Raw genomic sequence first — 22,703 nt, forward strand, 5'->3', positions numbered from 1 at the left:
CCGAGAAAATTATAAAACAATCTTAGTTTCTTATTTTATGAGAAGAGACAGAGGGCAGGGTGGGGGAGGGGGTGTCTGGTTCTGGTCGGGTTCTCTGCTATTCCTGCAGCCCCACATCCCTTTTTTACAACAGCTTCATTATTGTGAAGTCAACAGCAGCAATAATCTGAGTACATTTTCATAGTACAAAGCACCAAAATGTATCTATAAGAACGTAAAAAAGGTCTGGAGCTACTTAGAAGCAAACAGCAATAACGCAGATCCTTCTCACTGCACTATTAGACTTGTGGCTTTCCTGTTTAGAAAGGTGTTTCCTGTTCCTTTACAGTTGATCAGCTCAAAAGGAAGACAATGTGACTTATCTAAACCACATTAGTCTCTATAGCAGGTTTTTATGGAGATTGTAATGAAGAAAACAATAGAACTAGAATCATTGAAATGAAAAGATTGTAGTTCACTGTCTGACCTGAAGAGGGCTTTATAAAATGTGATGGAAAATCTATGAACCCTTGGGTAAAATTTGAAGAAGAAAAAAACCTCAATGCCATTACAAGCCAGATTGGTGTCTCCACAACCAAAGGTGCAAAATATAATGATCTTCTTACCGACAGAGGTGGCGTCCCATCATCTTCTACAGTAACTGTCAGTCGGTACTCTTGTTGACGCTCTCGATCAGGAGGAGCGGGGCGTGTCACCATCTCCCCCGTCATGCGGTCCATGCGAAACGTCAAGTCCTGGTTTCCAGCGGTTATGTAATAGAACAACATGGCGTTGGAGCCGATGTCTCGGTCGGTGGCCACTACACGTAGGACGGATGTGCCTCCTCCAACATTCTGTAAGTCAAGAATGAATCTGCTCAGTTAGCACGACAGGTGAAAAAGGAGGGAAGCGTGGACTCAGTCTGGCACAGTCATGGACTTGGAACGGAGACCTCACCTCACTGATGCTGACGTTGTAGCCCCTCTGGCTCTCAATCACAGGGGCGTTGTCGTTAACGTCCAAGATGTTGATGGTGAGGGAGTGATCCGTATGTCTGGGTGGTGAACCATTATCACTAGCACGGACCTGAAAGAACAGAAGTCTTGATTAAACATGACAATCATTTCTTAAGTGATGGTTTTTATATGAATGAGAGCTATACTGCTCCACAAACACAAGGTGCAGAAAAAGTCACAACAACACGTGAATCACTGTCTGACCTTCAGGAGGTAGCGGTCCACTGACTCTCTGTCCAGAGGAGCGTTGACAAAAACCTCCCCATAAGTGTGGTTCACTGTCTTGATTTTAAACACGTCCTCCATGTTTCCTGCCACCAAAGTAAAATTGACCTGAGAGAAAAAGAAAAAAAATAACTGTGTAGTCAACAGTGGGTGACAAACAATATTTGATGAAGGTGTTTTAGTATTATTATTACTAGTAGTAGTAAGTACTTATTGTAGTAATGATCCTGAGGCACATGTCACGGCTGTATTAACACTGTGGGAAGCTGAGCAGACACTTTGAGTCTCTCTATGGTTTGGAATGGTTTGGAAGTTGCTAATAACCTCAACAGGTTCTTGGTATTTTTTGTGGCATTGCATCAAAGTACATAATGTCTTATTAAGCACCACAAGGAACTCAGGTTTCAGATTTTGTTTCTGCAATGCATGAGAATATATATATATATATATGTATATATATATATATATATATATATATATAGTATTTTCTCCTCCTCTCACCAGTCCATTCAGTCCAGCATCTCTGTCTCTTCCCAGCACAGTTGCTACTTTTCTACCCAAGGGTGTGTTCTCTGGGACGTCCACTGATGTGTCAGAAGTGATGTCAAACTCTGGACTGTTGTCATTCTCATCCAGAATTGTAATTGAAACCTGTGAGAATTCCAAAATGAAATCAATAGTCTACCACAGGCGTCCCTCTCTTTTGTGAATAAAACATGAGACGATAGATCAAAAATCAAAAGGTGACCAATTTATGGGGCAGAAAACAGGTCTTACCTTCTGCACGTCCAATGAGAAAAGCAATAAATAAAAGAGGAAGGCCGTTAGGTGGTCTATAACAGAGTAGATAAAACCTAGACTGAAATACAGTTAGGACAAACACAAAGACAGAGTCTCCATAACAGCATTAAGAATACAGCAACCTACCACAGTGGAGTCCTTCTTAGGGCCTCCATCATCAGCTACTACAGTCAAGGTGTACACGTCCCCCCGTTCCCTGTCCAACAGACCTGTCACTGTGATGCGACCCTGAAAAATCAAAAATATAATAAGAGACAGAAATATTTTTATTTTCACAGAATGGGGCAAAAAAGAAAAAAGGACTGGAAATAAAAAACACCATAGTTTGCCATTACATGTAGTACAAGTATGGACAAGAATCAAAGCCATTGATTCAAAATCCCAGCCAAGGTGTCACTAAATCACCGTGTGAAACATATTTGACAGAAAAAGGAAGGAATTTCTGGGGCAAACACTGTGATTTAAAGCTACTTTCTGCGGTGCTCTGCTACTCACCGTCACGCTGTCAATTTTAAAGAGGGCCAGAGCTGCAGGCGAGGTGTCTGGGTCAAAGCGGTAAGTCAGCTGGTTCAAGTTATCGGCTGACTGGGCCTGCACCTGCACCACCTCTGTCCCCGTGGCGATGTTCTCACGCAGAGAAGCCTCGTATCCAGCCGAAAAGAAGGCCACGGCCTCGTCCAGCTCATTCAGTAAGGTGACGTAAACTGTACAGAAGCCTCGGTGGAAAGGCGCAGCCTGGTCAGTGGCGGAGACATTCATCAAATAGGTGGTCTTTGTCTCGTAGTCCAGGTGGTCCACCGTGGTTACCAGGCCAGTGCTTACGTCCACCTCAAACTTACGATCTGAGCCGGACACAAGGGCGTAGGCGACGGCTCCGCCATCACCTGGTCAGGACCACAGGGATCACATGGACACGTCAAACTATTTTTAAACACTGAGATGCACTGACAAAAGACAACATCTTGACGTTGTCACAGAGCAGCATCAGCTACAAATTGCAGACATCTTCCCCTTTTTTGTGTGTTGTTTGAAACACTGTTGTTGGCAGACTGCTTCTGTGTTTACCTCAATTTGTGCTCGTCTCCTCCTCTAATGCTTTGGAAAATATATTTCACAGAAACAGAAGCATCACTAGGTGCCTGAAAACATTTTACTCAAGAGGAAGTGAGGAGAGGAAGTTTGAGCTGTTGAGCAGAAGTAGACATTTAAAGGTACAACACAGACACTGTGTGTGAATATAACTCCAGTTTTTCGTGGTGCAAAAAACCCCTGTATGACTAATATACAAATCCTATTTTCAGAAAAGCTACCTCAAATGGCATTTACAGGCTATATTTTGACAATTTACTTGAAAATAAGTATAACCTTTACTCACTAAATTTAACTAACCAACCAATTCACGTAACAGGTTGGCTGAAAAAAACAAAAACAAAACTATTAACTTAGTTAGTTTGTTAAAGGCTCCTAAACATTTAATTTCCTCAACCTGAGGAACAATGTTTAGGAATCCACACTGACTTCTTACTTTCATCAGATTTAGACTTCATCAGACTTCTAATTTAGTTCACTGTTAATAATACACACTGAATTCTGTGAACACCAGTCATTCACTGTTTAAGAAAATAGTTACATTGAATGTACCTTTCACAGAGACAGAAACATGTGATAAGAAGCCATGACAGAGCTGAGTCTGGACTCACCAGTGTCAGGATCTGTGGCCCTCACCACTATCACAGAGGTACCGATGCCTGCCGTCTCCCTGAGGCCCAGACGGTTGTACTGCTGCTGGGTGAACACTGGCACCTCGTCGTTTGCGTCGTTCACGTATATGATGACCTGCAGAGGATGGATAGTGTCTATGTGAAATATTATAATTGGAAAAGAAATTGGTGAAATGCAGACTGTCACAGCTTTAGGGGGAAAAATACAGCATCTCTGTTCGCCTGTCTTCCCTCCCTCACCCTCACAGAACTCCTCATGCTGCCTTCATCACTATTGTAGGCTTCCACCTCCAACACATGGGAGCTGCTGGTTTCTCTGTCCAGAGCCCTGAGGCCCCTGGTCAGCAGCCCGGTCTCTCTGTTTATGCTGAACAATTTGTTGCTGTTGTCTGAGAGGGAAAGAAAAAGAAAGGTAGATATAGAAAGAGAGAGAGACAGAAATTACATTTTAAACCTCCAGCAATTTGTTAAATCAACCAAATCACTTCATTTGGATAATTTAACATTAGGCATCTACCAGTTCATGTGATGACTTACTATAATATAACCTGAAGGCAATACAAATAAACACCTAGAGGAAATACTATATAATTTTGCAGTAATTACCTAAAAAAACCTTATATAAATTACTACATATCCATTATTGATGCAGAGAAATGGTCTAAAGCAATGGTAAGGGCAGCGCCCTCTGTTGGTTTCATAGCATGGGGTTTTTATGGTTGGCTGACATCGTCAGCAGACCATGGTGTCTTGTATACTGGGGCTGTCCAGGTCAAACTGTGGCTTATATCCCAGCTGGTTATATTATAAGTCAAACTTAAAACTAACAACTGAACTGATTTGGGGCGGAGGTTTGTACTAAACTCTTACCAGTCAGGATCCTGTACAGAACATGGCCGTTCTCTCCTTGGTCTGCATCTGTAGCCTGAACCTGTTAACATACACACACACACACACACACACACACACAGTCAAAAAACAAACACAACTGAAAACTGAAAAAAATGGGGAAGTCTGGTAATGATAACGTCAGTGTAAGAGAATGGATCTCTTCATCAGCTGCTTCTTGGCTAATGTTTAGCTATTTCTGTACTAAGCATTAGTCAATGTTTTTTTCTAACCTAATGTTTGACTTTTACTGTGAGAATCATTTCACTTTCGAGTCACCTCATCAGACTGTAATTTCAACCAAGCTTTCGTCTTGTGTAGAGACACAGAGACAGATTTGTCAGTACCAGTATTACTGGACAAATGCAGTTATTACCACTGGTTTCTCAGAGGCTCTCATCTGATCCACTGTCCAGTAAATCTCTGTGCATCATGTTTTACCTGTTGAATGTTTCTCCACTGTTTACTTTTCCTTCAAATTTGATGACTTCCATAAAGAGGCTGACAATTTTATGCACACCATTATTCACCCAGCATTCAGTGGTGTCCAGTGCGTTGTTACCACAACAACCCCATCATGGCTTGGCAGTGAGACACTCACTCCCTCTGCCACAGAGAAATAACCAGAAGAAGCCAAGAATCCAACCCCGGCACAGACAGCACGGCTCCACAGCATAAACAGATAAATAGTGGAACATGCTGGGCTGCCGGTGAAAGGCCTTGTCATGAGACTGACTTCTGAATCCAGGGAAACATACAGCCTCTGGCACTGGATGAAGTCATTTCTCATCACATTCTAGTCCTCTGCTGATGTGTCCACACCTGTGGAGGCGCCTAAAGACCGTCTAAAATATTGAACAGAGTGTTTACGCAGACTCAGGTGCACATCATAGTCACTGGGAATCTCTTTCTCTCCCACTTGGATTGCCTTGTGTCCTCCTTTGCTCTTTCTCCCTCTCTCCCTCTTTGAAAAGGGGCCCAACTTCAGTCTCATTAGCTTTATAAAGAGATGTGGAGAGGAGAGGAGAAAGAAGAGGGGAGGGGAAGACGGGAGAAGAAAAAAAGGGCTGGGGGATTAGACCAGAAAGTGATGAATAGGGTAGAACACAGTGGACTGCACCACTTAGGCCGTAAAAGGGGGTGTATATAAATAGTAAGGCTAGTTATAGAGCCAGATGTTGTAAGTCTAAGAAACTGCAGTGTGGACATAAAGAGAAAACTCTCGAAGCCTCTCTCTGACTTGAACAACGCACCGTTATCTTCATCTCACTGCAAATAAAACAATGCTCCAGGTCAAACTTCAAAGACGCTGGGAGCCACACTTTTCCCCCTTGTTCCTCCTCGTTCCCATCTCCCTTCCCAGCATTTTACCCTCCGTCTCCGTGAAAGCAGCACTTTTAGGGTGAAAACAAGTGTGTGGACAGAAACAAGAAAACAGATCTGACTTCAGTCACTGGGACGGCACAAGTTTCACTTTTACACGGTCTCTAAAGTTTGGTGTGAGTATACACATCTGAGGGTTTTGTTTAGAAAAGTTAGATAGATAAAAATGTGTATGTTTAAGAGCTGAATGTTTAATTTAAATTAAAACTTGAGAACAAAGATTTTTTAATCTAACAATTATCACCTGCAATAATAATAATATGTTGTATTTGTTCTGAAGTCTCAGTGAAGTTAGTGGGTTAGTTAGTTAGTTAGTTAGTTAAAGTTAAGAACGTGTCAGCTTCATCAGACCCACATGGTATAAGGAAACATGTTGAGACTAAAGTATTCGTTTTGTTTTGGTTGATAAGAATGATGTTGTATAAAAATGTGCTAATGAAGAACTATTACTGTGGTCACCATTCATATGATATAGTCAGTAGAGAAAATACAGTCACAGTCATAAATAACATAAAACACCTGTAAAAGTAACTGCTACTAAGAAATCATCGTAACATCTGAGCATAAAAGTGACCAAACCATAAATGTGGATAGGTGAGACAAAGGGCGTGTGTTAAAAAAAAAGTTGAGTTCATTGAAAATTAGCTGAGCAGTCAAATCTGGGGAGCAGAAATGTGAGGTGATAAGACTTGGACAGTACCTTCCAGCGACGCTGCCAAGTGTAGGAGCCGCCTGCATAATGACCGGTATGTGTGCGGCTGGGAAGGGAAGTTTGTGTTTGAATGGCTGCATGTGTGTACGCACTCATAGGCACTGACTAATGAACTGACTCTCTAACGAGCCATCCTGCTCCAGTGGCCTTTTCACAGCTTTCCTGGCATTTGGTCTTAAAAATAATTTCACGTCCCACTGTGTTTCCTTTAAAGCGATAAGCCATGCTTTGTCTCCGCTGAATTAGAGACAATGACATTTACAAATGTTACTCTACTGAAGATGAGGGCACGGAGGATGAGGTTTGAGGGAGGGGCTAATTGGAGTCCGGGATCGACGAGGTGGGTCCTCACATTTTACAAGGGGCCACGTTAATAAACTCAATTTGCTTTACATTGAAGAAAAACCTGTCAGGCATCAACTGTTCTGTACCCCTTGATTTAATAGCAACATAATTGCTGCAAATGTCAAACACTCACCGCATCTGCATGAGCAGACAGGCGTTTCCGTGCACATCAGTGTGTACGGTGTGTGTTAAGTCTATGTATAGTGATCCTGTTCACATACACCAGCCGTCCACAAACCTTTTTGGCACCACAGAGCGGCGGCTGCTCAGTGTGTGTGTGAGGGGAGCTCACGAAGATAGCAGAACACAATAAAGTGCTTCAATTGTTATAAAATTATTATTACATAAAATGTTAGTATAACTATGTACAGTATTCATTCATCATTTCATCGTTCAGCCTTTCCTCCTTTTTTAAGAAGCTCCAGCAAAGATAGTTTTTCACATCATTTGTAAAAGTCAGTCCGAGGGCTGACTGGTGTTTAAAAAAATCCTGGATTATTAAATTAAATACCATGCAGACTAACGTACAGTGAGAAAAAACAAAAAACCTTTTCTAATTGATCAACGACCCAGTATTGGTCCCCTGCCCGGTGATTGAATCCCTGTCTTAGTCTACTGAGACAAATATCATATTATAAGACTGAATCATATTTGACTTGTCCTGATGTGCTCCTCCTCTTTTTCAAACATTTTCTTAGGCTTGGAAACATGAACACCACAGAGCCAGGGGCCAACTTCTCCTCCAGCACCGAATACATTATTCCATCCAATCTGACGACCACCAACGTCTCCTCCACTAATCCACAGCCTCCATCCTACTCTTCAGATATTCACGACCCAGAATTCACTATTATGGTGGTCCTGGGCTTATCGCTCCTCCTGGCTGCGCTCGCAGCCTTTCTGGCGGTGTGTCGGCCGTCTGAAAAGGATGAGGACTCTGAGGATTCAGGCTGTGGTCCAGGGGAGAGCCTGACTCGGAGACGGAGGCGGACCAGCGAACCCCAGCTAAAGGTGTGGAGGAGGCTGGGATCGTATCGCCGCTCGTATAACCTGTCTTTCAGACGGCCACAGCCCCGAAGGTCACATGAGCGGGACAGCAAACGTGCAACACAGACACCGATTGGACAGACAGCGCCGACTGAACACCTCACAATGCCCTGTCTACTTGACTACGTGACAGAAATCTGACGCATGAGGACAGGCTGATGGTTGACTGACTGATCCCGAAAATGTGACTATTGGTTTATTTTTGTACTTTTACAGAGATCACGGGTAATATCTGGCCTGAATGAAGGGGATATTTACATTAGAGGAAAGATTATTTTGCATTTGTTGTAACATACAGTTCGTTAGTGTCGATCAAGTTGGCTGAGGAGGTGGAGGAAGTATCAGGTTGAATTAGTCATAGAAAAGCCTGGTCACTTCTTTCTTTGATACTGTAAAAACATTGATAAGTGACACCTCTAAACACCACATATTTACTTTGCATCAGCAATAAAGCAGATCTGTTTCAGACAGTAGTGTTTCAGACAAACCTGCTTCATTTTCAAACACATTCTAAGGCTGCTTTCAAGCACTGCTTTTCTCCACGTCTGTCACTGACTATCCCACAGTTTAACTTTCATCCACCCTGCAATTCACAGGAGTAAGGACAAACTAAGTGTGATATTAGATAAGGTTCAGTACTTGATGTGTGAGAGATCAGTCTCTAACTCTGTGTTCTGTAACTATTCAGTTAAAAATAAAGGTTTTTTTTTTTTTTTTGGAAATGTGGCTCATGAACCTGAAGTGTGTTCTAGCAATATTAAAAATTGTCTGTTGGCTACCTGAAGGATGCTGGTTCCCTGAGACACACTTTCCAATACGCTGGTCTCATAGCTGTTTTGAAGAAAGATGGGTCTGTTGTCATTCACGTCTTGAACCTCGACAAACACGCTGGCGGTACCTGTTCGTCGACTTCCTGCCGGACCATTGTCTGTGTGCACAAACAGAAACGATGAAATTTGTAAGGAAAACACCGGTGATTAAAACTAAACTACATAATGGACAAAGCTTAACAAACCTGGTTTGTAAAGAATAGAAGAAATAGCATGACTGGTAATGTAAAAAGTAAATAAAAAGTATAAACAAAACTCATCTGAAAAAACCCCGTTGCAAAGCTGCCTCTAAACTAAGTTTTGTGGTTTGTTACATGTATTAATTCTTTATTGGATTATGTTTAACAATTAAGTTCAACCAGGAAAACAGTCGTCGTCCTTTCTATGGTCTTTCGTCTGATTTAATAAAAAGGTTAACGTGCATCAGAAATCAACAGAATTGATCTTCTCTTGTTTTTCCATCTCTTCTATTAGTACAACATTTACATGAACTGTTGACTTGACCTTCCTACTTCCAGATGGTTTCGTCTTGTCAAGTTCTTGTATATCTGATGCACTTAAATACAAAAGGCGCTCAGAGTCGATGGTTTCCAAAACAGGAAACCTGACTTTTTCTTATTTCTTCATAATGAGGAACCAAGGCAGTTACGCAAAAGATAAAGAAAGCTGCAGATGTGCATGCATCACTTCTGTTGTGTCTATCTACATTTCATATCTATGACAGCATGAAAAGTGACAACATGGAAGATTCTGGTAGGCTAAACAAGGACAAAAACATTTCTAAAATACCTATAGCTTCAACAATCAGAGCGTAAGCTGCCTGGGTCTCTCTGTCCAGGCCGACCACAGTCCGGACAATTCCGTCTCTGAAGCCCACGCTGAATTTACCGTCCTGATTCCCACCTAAAACGTAAAACCAAAACAGATTTACACATCAACTTACAGCACAATTCGACTTCTACGACTACATTCCAGGTTCGATACTAATTAAAAACTTTAATTTAGGAAGAGACCATCACACAAACGGACACAGAAACAGACAATGACATAGTCCACCCCTAATCATAAACATTCCAGCCGCCACACATGTGACTACTCCCACTGTGACCTCTGACCTGTGAGGAAGTAGCTAAGTTCGGCGTTGAGGCCGGCGTCGTTGTCAGTGCAGCTGAGCCGTGTCACAACGGTGTCTCTGGGAACACTCTCCTTCAGGGAAACATTGTACAGGCGGGGGTTGAAGGTAGGTGTCTCATCATTTACATCCAGAACTGACACAGGGACAGACACCGAGAGACAGACAGAAAAGAGACGTGAGGACACACACATAGATGTACGTGAGGACAAATATGGCCTTAGGGCAGCGCAGTAAGAAGACAGAGACGTATTAATGACAGGAGTATACTGTAATGTTTATTTGAAGACACGAAGATGCAACACAAATGTCTGCAGTGTGAGAACTGTCAGAAAAGTCCACTGGACATCATGTCGGCAGCTGTCAAACCATTAAGGACTTCTCACCAGCAGGTGGTAGTGTCATTCCTACAAATATCTGAGATGTCAGTACGTGGTTTAATATCTGCAACACTAAAGTAACCGCTCATCTCACTCAGAACCTCACTGCTGTCTCCATACGCAGGACAATTTCAGAGAAATCAAAGGAGGTTACTCATCATTACAGGGACAGACTCTCACCTGTGATCGTGAGGGTCGATGTGGACGTGCGGGGGAACTTTCCAGCATCATAGGCTATAATCCTCAGATAGTATTGTCCAATCTGCTCACGATCCAGGACTGCAGTGGAAGTGAGGACTCCAGTGGAGGTGTTGAGGTAGAAGTCCAGACGAGGCATGCCCATTTGTAACGCCATTGTGATTAATCCATTCTTATCCTCATCTGGGTCTTCAACCTGAACCTGGAGGAGACAGAAAACATCAGAACATGATCACCAGGGAATCGACTCATGTATGCTGCACTTAAAATATTACATTTTTATAGTTGCGATTTCACACTGAACTTATAGCTTATGTCATCGGTGAGGTAGTGAGTATTTATGTAAAAGTATCTTTATGATACCATGAATTCTTTGAGATTAGTACTTTTTAGGATCGCAAAAAAGGATTTTAAAATATGAATGACCATTTTATATTTTTAGCTCCATTATTATTAAGGCTTTTTTATATATTCTTTTACCCTAAAAACTGAAGATCCAATGCTTAGACCCTCTGGCACTTCAGCCACGAATGGCAGGTTGAGGAAGGTTGGGTCGTTGTCGTTGAGATCCAGCAGGTTGACAAACACTGTGGTACTTGCAGATGCCCGCAGTGGAGGTGTACCAACTATAGAGGGCGTCAGAGAGACATACTCACATAAACACGCGCACAGAGCACGATATGAAGGGTTTATTAGCCCCAGTAAAAGGTTTCATGATCAACATAAAACATAAGGAATGAAGCAAAGACTTAATCACTGAGAACTGGGAGTGATATCATTCAATCTGAGCGTGTTTACTGATTCTTTAAGAGTTTGACGAGCGGGAGAAAAATTACATACTGCTTAGTTAGACACACAGAAACACACACACAAACATAATCATGGTATCCATCTACTCACGGTCAACGGCAGAAATGACAATGGTTCTCATGAGTGCTGCGTCCCTGGCGTTGGTGCTCTCTCTGTCCAGTGTTACTCCACTGGTGCGAATCTTTCCCGTGTTGCTGTTGATGGTGTAAAATGGGTTTTGTGGACTGATGCTGTAGACCACTGTCCCGTTCACTCCTTCATCAGGGTCCAGAGCTGTCACCTTAAAAAAAAGAGATAAATTATTAGATGAGTCTTTGTCTGAATGGTTGCAAGAAGCTAGCAAAATTCTGAGCTTAAGGCAATTTAGCTAGTCAGCTATTCCATGTTTATTTCTTTTTTTTCTCAGCGGTACAACGTCAATCACTACATTATGTGTTGTTTGAGAAGCCGTCCAGTGCTGGTGTCCCAAACAAACACCACCACCACCGAGAAGGTGGCCATTTTTGTTAGCAAAATGAGAAACAGGAAGCTTTAGTGAAAAGAAAACTTTACGAAAACTTCAAGAAGTGAGCATAAATAAAACGACTATATTGTCATTCTGTGTTAGGCTGAAGGGTGTCATTTTGCACTTTTGTTTGATGCGGCGCCCTGGGATTGTTCCATGCCTCGAAAAAGGTTGAAAAACACTTTTCTGGGTGTTAGAGAGAATGTTTGAAAAAGAATATAAAGTTCTGGAGCCTAGCATGTTTCCTGTCTAATGGATTTTCCAGTCTAATAATTTACTGGGCTGTGGCACCATTCAGATGGTGGGGTCAGATTTTGGTACAAACATTAAAGCATGAATCCACTCTGCCTTCTATCAATAATTCAGGCTGGTACTGGTGGAGGTGCAATGGTGTGAAGAATATTTTCTCACCACTCTTGGGAACCCTTTGTACCAATTTGGCTGCACAGGTGCCAATAGCCAGAGGTACCAGCAACAGAACAGATCACCATGTCCTGCACAATATTTATATGACCTACAGTCACCAGATCTTGAGTGTCTTGAAAGATTTGTTTGTGTCTTTGTTGACCTCACTGAGGTCAACAAAGACAAATCTGCAGCTTCACAGCTGTGGGCTTCATCAATGACACAGGCACACTTTCCAGTGAAGTAGATCAACAGTTATAATAAGTGTGACACTGAGCACAACACACACCCTCCCTAACTGCTCTTCGTGCTCCAACACAGCAGTCTACTATAAGAGAAATGGAAACGTCTGGTATTCAACACCGAGCGGCACAGAGTGATGGATGTGTAAAGCTGCAAGCTGAAGTAAAACACTGGCTGATTTCTAAAGAGCTGATCAATAATTCAGTGCTCTGACTGAAAATGCTGAAAAGTGGTTAATTGGTCATTAGAGGAACAAAGGTTTTGAAGGTACTTAATTATTAAGGGGACAGGCATCTCACAGGGCCATTGATTAGTAACTGCACCGAAAAGTGGGTGATATACTGTAAGAGGGGAGAGATGAACTGATCAGCTGAGGGCAATTAAGGGATCTATCTCTGCTAAACTGGGAGTCCACACTGAATGCAGATTGAATGATGATGATTTCTTAAAATTGAGACTCTGCGTGTCTTCACGAGGTCCATGGCAGACTTGAGATGATCTAAGGTTTGAAGAGTCCGGTCACTCTTCTAGACTCAGCTACCATCACATTCACTAGCTCACTGGACATCACCAGGAGAACTCAGCAGGTGGCCTTTCCTCACCATGGTAACAAAGGCTGGTACAAGGTCTACAATGGAGCCAATTACTAGACTGTAAGCCTGGGTGGTCCCATTTACAGAAAAATGGTCATCAAGGGCAACGACATCTGTCTGTGAGCAGAGACAGCCACAAAACTACACTGCATTTTGGATGCACCAGGAATGGACTCGACTCAGAGGCACAGAAGTACAGGAAAACAGGATAAAATGGAAAAAAAGTAGCAACATTTTGCAGCAGTACACTTACATATTTCACTTCTTTTTTTCTCACCACTCCTTCAGTCAACTCTCTTTCTCTCTTGCTGTTCTAGAGTTTCACTTCTTTTCTGCCTAGCAGCTGAATAATTAGCTTTGTGTATGACTGCGGGCTACATTTTAATTAGCAATCGGACTGCCTTAATTACACTCACTGACGCTTCTTTAATTAATGGACAATCAGGCCTTAATTAACAACAGCACATTGCCAAAGACACTGGCAGGACAGTGAGAAAGAGTTTTGTCATAATGTTAGATGTTTGTGGCTACCTACACAGTTATGATGCTTCCTTCATTATTAATGAAACACAAAACCCCCACAATAAACCTAGAGGTACAGTATCATGTGTTCCTTTACTGCTTCTAGTGTTCAGACTCTGCCTGGCACCTAAAAGGCCAACTCCAGTTTTCAAAGTTTTTGAACTAAAGGAGGGACTAAAGAAAAATCCCTGTCTCCCCTCATCCCATCAACCTTTAAATTCACAAACTATTATTCTAGAAATGTTGTTAATGTTCTTTTAATCAACTGCCAATTAATCAATAAGAAAAATCTCTCCAAGATGAGGTGCACTCACTGATAGAACGTCAGTGTTTATTGGGCTCTTCTCCACCACGTTAGCATGGTATGGCTCATCCTTCCACATGGGGGCGTTGTCATTGATGTCCAGGATAGTTATGTTGACCTAAAGGAAGAGAGCAATTTTAAATAAATCAGGAAGCAGAATTTGCCATTTTCTGTAATTGAATGAAAAGGACCTGAGGAGTTCTGCAGCTCTTAGCAGTTCATTTCATATACACACATCAGTCTATTAAAACACTTGTTTCATTTAACAACCGTAGACGCTCCCTGGCTATGCTGTGCTTTCAAATGGTAATTTCAAATCTCCAACTGGGCATGATTAGAGTTTTGTTAATCATCATATTTGTATATTGTGTGACTGACAGCTGCAGTGTCACTAGGAGTCTTCAACAAAACAATATCTGCTGTGTGTTTTTCTTCTTTAAATGCATTTGTTAAAGACAAAAGTGACAGCATGGTTGTTCGTTGGTCTCTCTCTGAAGTCTGTATATTTCCTCATTTACTAGTTTTCTCCAGGTATTTTTGTTTCCTCCACAGTACAGCTGGTTGTCGATACTTTATTCTACTCCTTTTCCTGTACATATGGATTATGATGATGTGATGACAGTTGATTCGATCTGTGTGTAGGCAGATGTTTATTGTATTTTTTTTTTGTTTTGTAATATACATTTGAAATTATTTCACTGATTAATTCAGTCCCAGGTATGAATATAGGTGTAAATGATTGTTTGTCTTCAAATCTAAGCCTGTGATTCACTAAAGAACAGTCCAGTCCGAACCCCAGGACCACCAACGGCTGCTGGGATTGGCTCCATCTACTGTCAAGGTCATGAAAAGACTTAGGTCTTACGGAATGAACAGATAAAAATTGTTCTAATGTTATTAATTGAGTAGATGCTGCTTCCTTTAAAAAGTCCTTGTGTCAACTATATAAAAGATCATGTCAACATGTCATGCCCCCAAATAGATATATTTAAATAGCAAGATAAAACGTATCATATCATTCAAAGTTGAAAATAAAATATGCAAAAAATGTTAAAAAATAAGCTCTTTTTCAATTTTATCTGTACTCCAAGCTTTGACTTTTGACATTAATTCGTCCTTTTTAAGTCGATTTGTTGTGTAACGATCAGTGATTTGTACCATTTATCAGGGGTGTTTGGATCCAGACTGTAATTAGGCATCCAAAGGATTGATAGCAGACAGTGGGGGAGGCCATTATATGGACAGTAACCGTTAAATTGTTACCGTAGCAATGCCAGTTTTTTGCTGAGGGCCGACGCCTCCGTCCACAGCCCTCACTATCAGGATGTATTCTGACTTATGTTCTCTGTCCAGCAGGGCGGTGGTGGTTATCTCTCCTGAGACACACATGGAGTCAGAGAAACAAACAAACCAACAAATATGACTTCATTATCAAAGTCATGGACATATTAATGTACTCAGTTTATGATGTCTGAGCTGGACATATTCACACACCTGACCGCGAGTTCAGACGGAACTGAGACGAGCCCTCCAGGGAGTAGATGAGTGAGGCCTGGCCGAACTCCCGAGAGGCGTCCAAATCAGTGGCATTTACAAGGATCACAGTTGCCCCTGTTGGTTTTAAAGGAGTGGGGTAGATAAAAAATGGAAAACTGAATTAAGAGATGAACACTGGCAAAATATGTCAGGGTTAGACCAGAGTCAAGACAGAAAAGAGAGGACTAGAAAGACAGACTAAAATGGCTTCACACAGTGAATGTCTTCACCACTCCCCCATCCACTGTCCAAGTGGGTGGGTTTATGGAGTAGTGGATTATCAGTGTGTTTGGCACAGCCCATACTTGGCATCGGCCAGATCAATTCATTGGCATGAAGCTAGCCTTAGCCACAGGGCTAACTCTGTGCTCTGTCTCGGAACCCCAGACTCAGGCCCAAGCTCATTTGAGCTTAGCTGAAAAAAAAAAAAAAAAGAAGTGTTTTTGCCATGGTGCTCTAGACCTCAGCCCTGGGCCCAGTGCCTCAGATATTTGCTCCTTCAAACAATGCAATCATCCAAAACTCACAGAAATGATCAACATCAGTCTGCTGTCGCTCAGAGTGAGGGGGACAGCGAGAGAAGGAAGAAAAAGAAGTAAAAAAAAAAAAGGACAGTCAAATATCCCAATTCCCTCTAGTGCCTTCAAACAAATCTATTGTGTGGGATAAAAGAGTCTTCTGAATGCATGCATAAAAATGATTATAGCCGCTCATGATTTTGCCTTGAATAGTCAATATTTTGCATCCCAGCTGAGTGTTTATGCAAAAATAATAACAAAAAGGACAGTGGAAGCTGGAGGAAGCAAATAAAACAGTATATACTGTATATATTGTAAAGATATACAAACATAATTATACATATATACACACACATACAAAAATGCTAAAATTAAGGGAATTATTTAGCTTAAATTAAAAAGAAAAGTCTGTGTTTCATACAATATTTCTGTGGTCTGAAATCTTTAGGTCCTGTGACTTACCAGCGTTAATGTTCTCAGGGATTTTGACGATGTAGGATGGCTTACTGAACTCTGGTGGGTTGTCATTTTCATCCTAAGAATCAAAATAATAATTGTAATTCATACAGAAGACAAAACATAATCCTGCCTGTTCTGAGAGCATATTACACAGAGCGGTGTTGGTGCGTGGGAACAACTGTCGCAATAAAGCCATATTTTAAGCAGCACTCCTGGAAATGTCTGGTAAATGCAGCTTTCTTTTTCTTTGAAGACGTAGGCACTTCTTCTGTTTCCTCACTGGGGGATACTGGGGATATTAACTTATGTAATAAGTAGGTAATGTATTATGTGTTACCGGCCGGAGCAGATGCTTTAAGAAGGTAGTGGATGTAGGTAAGACTTGTGACCGAGGCAAGCATCTTGACTGAGTCGTAGACAGATGCGGCGGAGAAAATCCGGTGATTTTTCAAAATAAAAAATCTACAGAATCAGATAATGAATAAAACAGAAATAATGTAGACCATGCATTCTTTCTGTGCGTCCCGGTACCAACTGAACCATGGACTGGTGCCGGTCCTCGGCCCTCGGGTTGGGAACCACTGCACTAGAACATTACAGTGTTTCGTAGCCTCCTACTCAGTAAATTACATTCACATTTTAGAACAGAACAACCAGTTGTGTGGCAATTTGTGAAGAGACTCCTCGCTGTGAGAGCAGCTGAGAAATGTTAACAGTTAAACAACAGTCACTGGTACGATTATCTTTGTGGGACCCTGGGCTTTGTGTTACACTGGTGCAGAGTACTGTGTGTGTGATGCTGCAAGAAACTGATAAACCCCTGTGGTGGCAGTCATGACACTGCTGAGTACAGAGAGAGCAGGGCACATAGACAGAGGGGAGAAGAACATCTCTGCACATTGTTCCCTGTTGGCTTTGGATCCAGGCATTCATCTTCCATTGTTTTACACAGTGATTCTCTCTCATGTAGGGTGTGTATAGATACATGGATTGTCACTGCATGTATCCCTTCACGTTTGATCCATACTACTGTGGTATTTCGTGTATGACTAAAACTTCACCAGTATAATGTAAAGATTTGTGAAGTTACTGCAAAACACAGAACTCACAGATGACTGTATAGACTGTCATGTGCTGATAAACATGATGTTTTCACTGAATTTACTCAGGATATTGGTAAACTTGTAACACATACAAAATACATTTACATACAGTACATTTACATCTTGATACTGTTTTTTAGAAGACGTAGTCTTGATTTTACTGTGGACTGATTACGTCTGATCATTTAGAAATCTAAATGGCCAGGGCTGACATGTTTGAGGATTTTTTCTAATTAAAATTTGAAAGAATTGTACATTTTCTTGTTGATTTGACTATTACCCCCGCGCTTCCCAAACTACAATATATAATGTGTTTAAATAGACAACTAGTGGCATTATGTCTAATTCATTTTAAGGGTAATTTCCTTTGAAGACCACCGTCCCACACCATTTAAAATGATAATAAAAACATACATGTGTACTTGCTACAGTGCTTATTGTTAATAAAAGCACTCAGGGTACATAAACGCCTCACCTCAGTATTTCATATGGAGCCCTAACCAATGAGAGGCTGTTTAATTATAGTGATACCTGTCTTGTCCTCGGGGTAAAAAACCTGAATTTCCAGAATACTGCCTGCAGCTGTACCGCCTCTGTTGAGGTGAAGGACTTCACTCTTATAACAAGTATCTTGGAGGAATTGTTCTTAAAAATCATAGTGGTTACACACGCTCAGACTTTTCGGCTAATTAAAGACTAATTAGGAAAGTGTGTCACGGTCCATAGGAAGATGGAGACGTTTTGGCTAAAGATGAAAGTTACTGACAGTTTAATGTGAAGGAGGGATCATTTTGGGTCTCGACTTTAGCAGAAAACACGACTGAGCTGCGTCAGACGTCTATAAATAGTTTATGTTGAGAGAATTAAATGGTGTTAGTTTTTAGGTGGACGTTTGGTTTGCTGTGGTTCTGAGGCGCTCCTCTGTCCAGACTATTGACTCTCAGGCCAGAATGTGTTACAAGGTTAAATTCAGCTGTGAAATATAATCTCCCAAATCAAACACCTTGGACGTCTGCAAGTCTTCAAGGAAAGGTAACAAAAAATGTAAATGTTTAATTCTTTTTCCTTTAAATATAAAACAACTGTAAGGATGTTGTCAAAGGGTGTGTCTGCCTCAGCAACAGAAGATTCATTAAGTTCTTTCAAAAAATCACCCGAGCTTGAAGCTATAGAACAAAGAAAGACAATTATCCAGAAAACATTTTTAGCAATAGGGAAACAAGTTGTCAACCAGTGAGTCTGAGTGTTTGTGTGCCTTCCTGAAAACATCTCTCTCAGATAATTGGATATGTGATAACCCTTATATTCTAAGGGTTGGAATGGGAACAACAGTGGCAAAACAGATGGGAATTTTCAGTGAAACTAGACTAATTTAGTATCTGTAAAAGCAACATTGACAGTTATGGTGTATAACAGATAGACTATGAGACTGAATAATGTATGAGGCTGTGCTTTTGACAATGACTGTATCTAGAACTCTGTGACATTTGTGTAGGAAAGGTAATTACTGTACACTCCAACTAAGGTTTGACACATTTTTTGATTTCAGTAAAAATGATTTTTAACCTCATGTCTATCCTGAGTTTTGATGCAGTCTAATCAATATGAATCTCTACAGAACGTCAGTTTGTAATTTTGACAGAAAGGACAAAAAACGTCTGAAATTAACAGAAAAATAAACCAGTAAGGGTTGAGAAAAGGTTTGTTTTGAAGTTTGTCAGTAAACACGTTCTGATGTGTGTGTAGATGCACGTCTGTGTTGTGGAGTTATACTCACAATGACCTCCACTGTAACAGAGACACTGCTGTTGAGAGCTGGAGTCCCTCCATCTTTGACCAATACAGTCAAGTAGATCATTCCTCTGGGAACCTGCTCATAATCCAGAGGTCTGTTCACTGAGATCACTGGCAGAACGTGGAAGAAAGATGAACAAAAAATTGGTAATGAACAGTTTCTGTCACTTTTCAGAAAATGTGTGGTTTGTGTCAAACAGTTAGTAACATCCAAATAAATAAAACATCCCTTTTCTACAGGTTTTTAACACTAAGTGCTGTTGCTTAACTGAAATTTGCCAATTGGAAAAAATAGGGCTCTTTCACTTCAATAGACTGAGTTTTCTTACCTGTTCTAGATGTGGCTGACCACAGCTAAGATTCTGTATGTACTGTACTGTACAGTACTGTATTATATTTATACGTTATATTGACAACTAAATGTCACAATCAAACTTTATACAGTGCTTTCAAAATGACTGAGTTAGACACTCACTATAACCAATGTTAAAGAAGCCATTTTAAATGCAGTACATGTGTAATAATATTTTGAGCAACTAAAACATTTGTTTGGATAAATGTATTTAAAAAATTGCCGTGCACATGGTACAATGTCTGCAATAATATAGCATTTGTCCCAAAAATATATATATATCAATATATGATAATATATAATGTGCAAATGAACAGCAAAAGCTTTGTCCTATTTATTATGTGTTTACCTGCATAGCCCTCCACCATCATGAGATTGAAGTAATCCTGGAATACTGAGGCTGAAGTGATGGTGTAGGTCAGGAGGTTGTTGGGAGGAGAATCCTCATCTGTAGCCTACAGGCAGACAAGCAGGAGTGAGAGAGTGTTAGGGAGCGCCATTCACATCTGCCACAGAGATGAGTTATACATTTGGAAAGACAAGAGAGGCAACAGATAGAGTAAAGAAAACAATGCAGTGCAGAGAGCCCAGTATTTATATTGGTTATCAATTAAGCAGGTGTCAATACTTAAGAAGCACCAATTGATCCAAGACACGTCCAGATCACACAGTTCTTCTCTGAGGTGATCCATTAACAACAGCCACAACCTCATTTCACATTGTCAACAACTGTAAAATAAACCAGTCAACCTGGCCTCACTAAAATGAACAAAGGATGAACTGGTTGTTGACACTAACCTGTACACATGAACCTTTGCCAAAACGTTGAGAAAGCAAATACTTTCTTCCTCAAATTGTCTTATATGATATTAAAATATCAACAGAGTGAAACATTAGACTGTCTTTTATAGTTGAGATGGTTGGGGGTAAAATCAAACTGGAGCAGTGAAAAGCCTCTCAGAAATAGGACTGTAGTAAGAATCACCAACTTCCAGGTATTTATGGAAAATTAAAGACAAATAAAAGTAGAAAATGTTCCTTTCGCTCTCTCTGCTCTGCCTGTGCATAGCAGCAGTGTGTGTGTGTGTGTGTGTGTGTGTGTGTGTGTTTCCAGGCCATTTGCTGACACAGAGTATTAGACAAGTGTTTTTCCTATTAGTTCTCTTGCTACATATTAATATCAGCGGCATTTAAGGGTTTGTGCAGACTAATCAAACACAGTGAGCCAAGCATGGAGCCCGGTCATCAGCTCGACTCCAACAATATAAACTCTAGCCACCTCAGTGCACTGGGCCAGGGTAATCTACTACTGTAGGCACTGTCACGGGGGACATAATGGTTTTTTCTCTCCAGGGCAAAATAAAGGGGGAAACTGAGCTATTAGTTACCACTGTGCCTTTGTACCTATGGCTGTTGTGTGGCAGTGAGCGACGGCCAACACACCAGGAAAACCATTTGTTTTTTTTCATGGACACGGTGCACATACACATACAACATGAAAACACTACAGACAGAATCACAGACTGTACATAAGACATGTAGCCACCATGTTGCTCAATCTTTAAGAATTTTCTGGAAGCTGTGCTGTTGTAGGACCAACCCCTGTGTAAACAGAAATCTACTTTTCACTTAATTTATAATGACAATAAATATTTCCAGAAGAGTTTGTGGCCTCAGTCTCTCGTTTAATGTCTTCTCCAATACAACATGATGTCATTCATTCATTTTAGTGTCGCGGGGGGACCTGGAGCCGGTCCAAGCTGACATCAGGCCAAAGTCGCTATTCACCCTGGACAGATTACCAGTCAACGGGGGAATCAACAAACAGAATGAGACAAACAACCACTTCCCCTCACACCTTTAGTCCTTTTCTAATCTCCATTTAAACCTTAATCTTCACATTTGGAAATTGATATTTCGTGATGAAGGGAAACCCATACACACACACACTAGTTATGGGAGTGACTGCTGTGTCAGTGACCGACTTCAAATTCAAACGTGCTAATTTTAATTCTACCTACACCTGTTTTTATTGGTGACTAATCCTAATGAAGGAAATATAAAATAAAAAAAAATCAAAAGAAATATATATTTAATATTATAAATTTGCTTTTTAGAGTTTGTCCATTTAAGTAAATACTTTCCTGCCCCATCCTGACCGTGGTGTTGACGCTGTTAGCAGCTGAAGACCACCTTAGTGCCCAGCACTCAGTGAGGCTGGTCTGACACAAGCCAGGCCTCTGAGCTGAAGCCTCTACAAACACATACTGTGTGTTGAGGGAGGTTTGAAGCTGCAGGTGTGTTGTTTGCAGTGTGCAAATAACAACATGTGTATTGACTGTGTATTAGAGCAGAAAGTATGAGTGGGTGGACAGTGGGATTATGGGATATGCAGTGTCTATCAATCTGCCCTTGGGTTAAAGTTTTTAATCTGCTTCATCTTCAAGAATTAATTAGCAGCCTTAACGTGCTAATTGTGACAGCCCTGGTGAACCAAGAGTAAACACTCCATATTGACTCCCTCATCTATCTATTTATCAAAGACACCAATGTCATGTGACTTCATATAACGATCCGACTGTCAGTTGTGCTTTTGGCATTACACTGTATTAAAGAAGACTTAAAACAAGTGACTGTAAATAGAACAGGGAAGTATCAACATATAAATGGTGCTTCATTTCCCAGTGTAACTTCCATTCATGTGAAGTTGCTTCTAAAAACCAGCAGAACATGTAAAATCTTCTTCTTCAACTTTCAGCTGGATAGTTATTAGAGTCATTTCCTGTACACAGAGTACTTCCTGTTTACCTTGTCATATCAGAAAGTACACTCAGGGAAATAAAAGCTGGGGGGGGGGGGGAATGCAACCCGGATTGAATACCAGTTTTAACTCTGAACTAAA

The 22,703-nt window shown here is 41.0% G+C and overlaps 1 protein-coding gene across 1 annotated transcript in view; it reads right to left on the reverse strand.

Moving 5' to 3' along the window:
- cdh23 (cadherin-related 23) overlaps positions 1-22,703 on the reverse strand; it is an 85,858-nt gene that overhangs the window by 24,689 nt on the left and 38,466 nt on the right. Inside the window, 21 exon segments of the mRNA XM_025062894.1 lie at positions 606-833; positions 937-1,065; positions 1,200-1,328; positions 1,722-1,871; positions 2,148-2,249; positions 2,517-2,905; positions 3,722-3,857; positions 3,983-4,131; positions 4,613-4,673; positions 8,897-9,045; positions 9,737-9,850; positions 10,063-10,215; positions 10,640-10,859; positions 11,138-11,283; positions 11,558-11,747; positions 14,050-14,157; positions 15,303-15,415; positions 15,534-15,650; positions 16,556-16,628; positions 19,433-19,560; positions 20,151-20,256. Of these exon segments, the coding sequence (XP_024918662.1) occupies positions 606-833; positions 937-1,065; positions 1,200-1,328; positions 1,722-1,871; positions 2,148-2,249; positions 2,517-2,905; positions 3,722-3,857; positions 3,983-4,131; positions 4,613-4,673; positions 8,897-9,045; positions 9,737-9,850; positions 10,063-10,215; positions 10,640-10,859; positions 11,138-11,283; positions 11,558-11,747; positions 14,050-14,157; positions 15,303-15,415; positions 15,534-15,650; positions 16,556-16,628; positions 19,433-19,560; positions 20,151-20,256 (3,090 nt within the window).

Source organism: Cynoglossus semilaevis, chromosome 15, assembly GCF_000523025.1.
Source record: "Cynoglossus semilaevis isolate Cse_v1.0 chromosome 15, Cse_v1.0, whole genome shotgun sequence".
In the NCBI taxonomy this organism is placed as follows: domain Eukaryota; kingdom Metazoa; phylum Chordata; class Actinopteri; order Pleuronectiformes; family Cynoglossidae; genus Cynoglossus; species Cynoglossus semilaevis.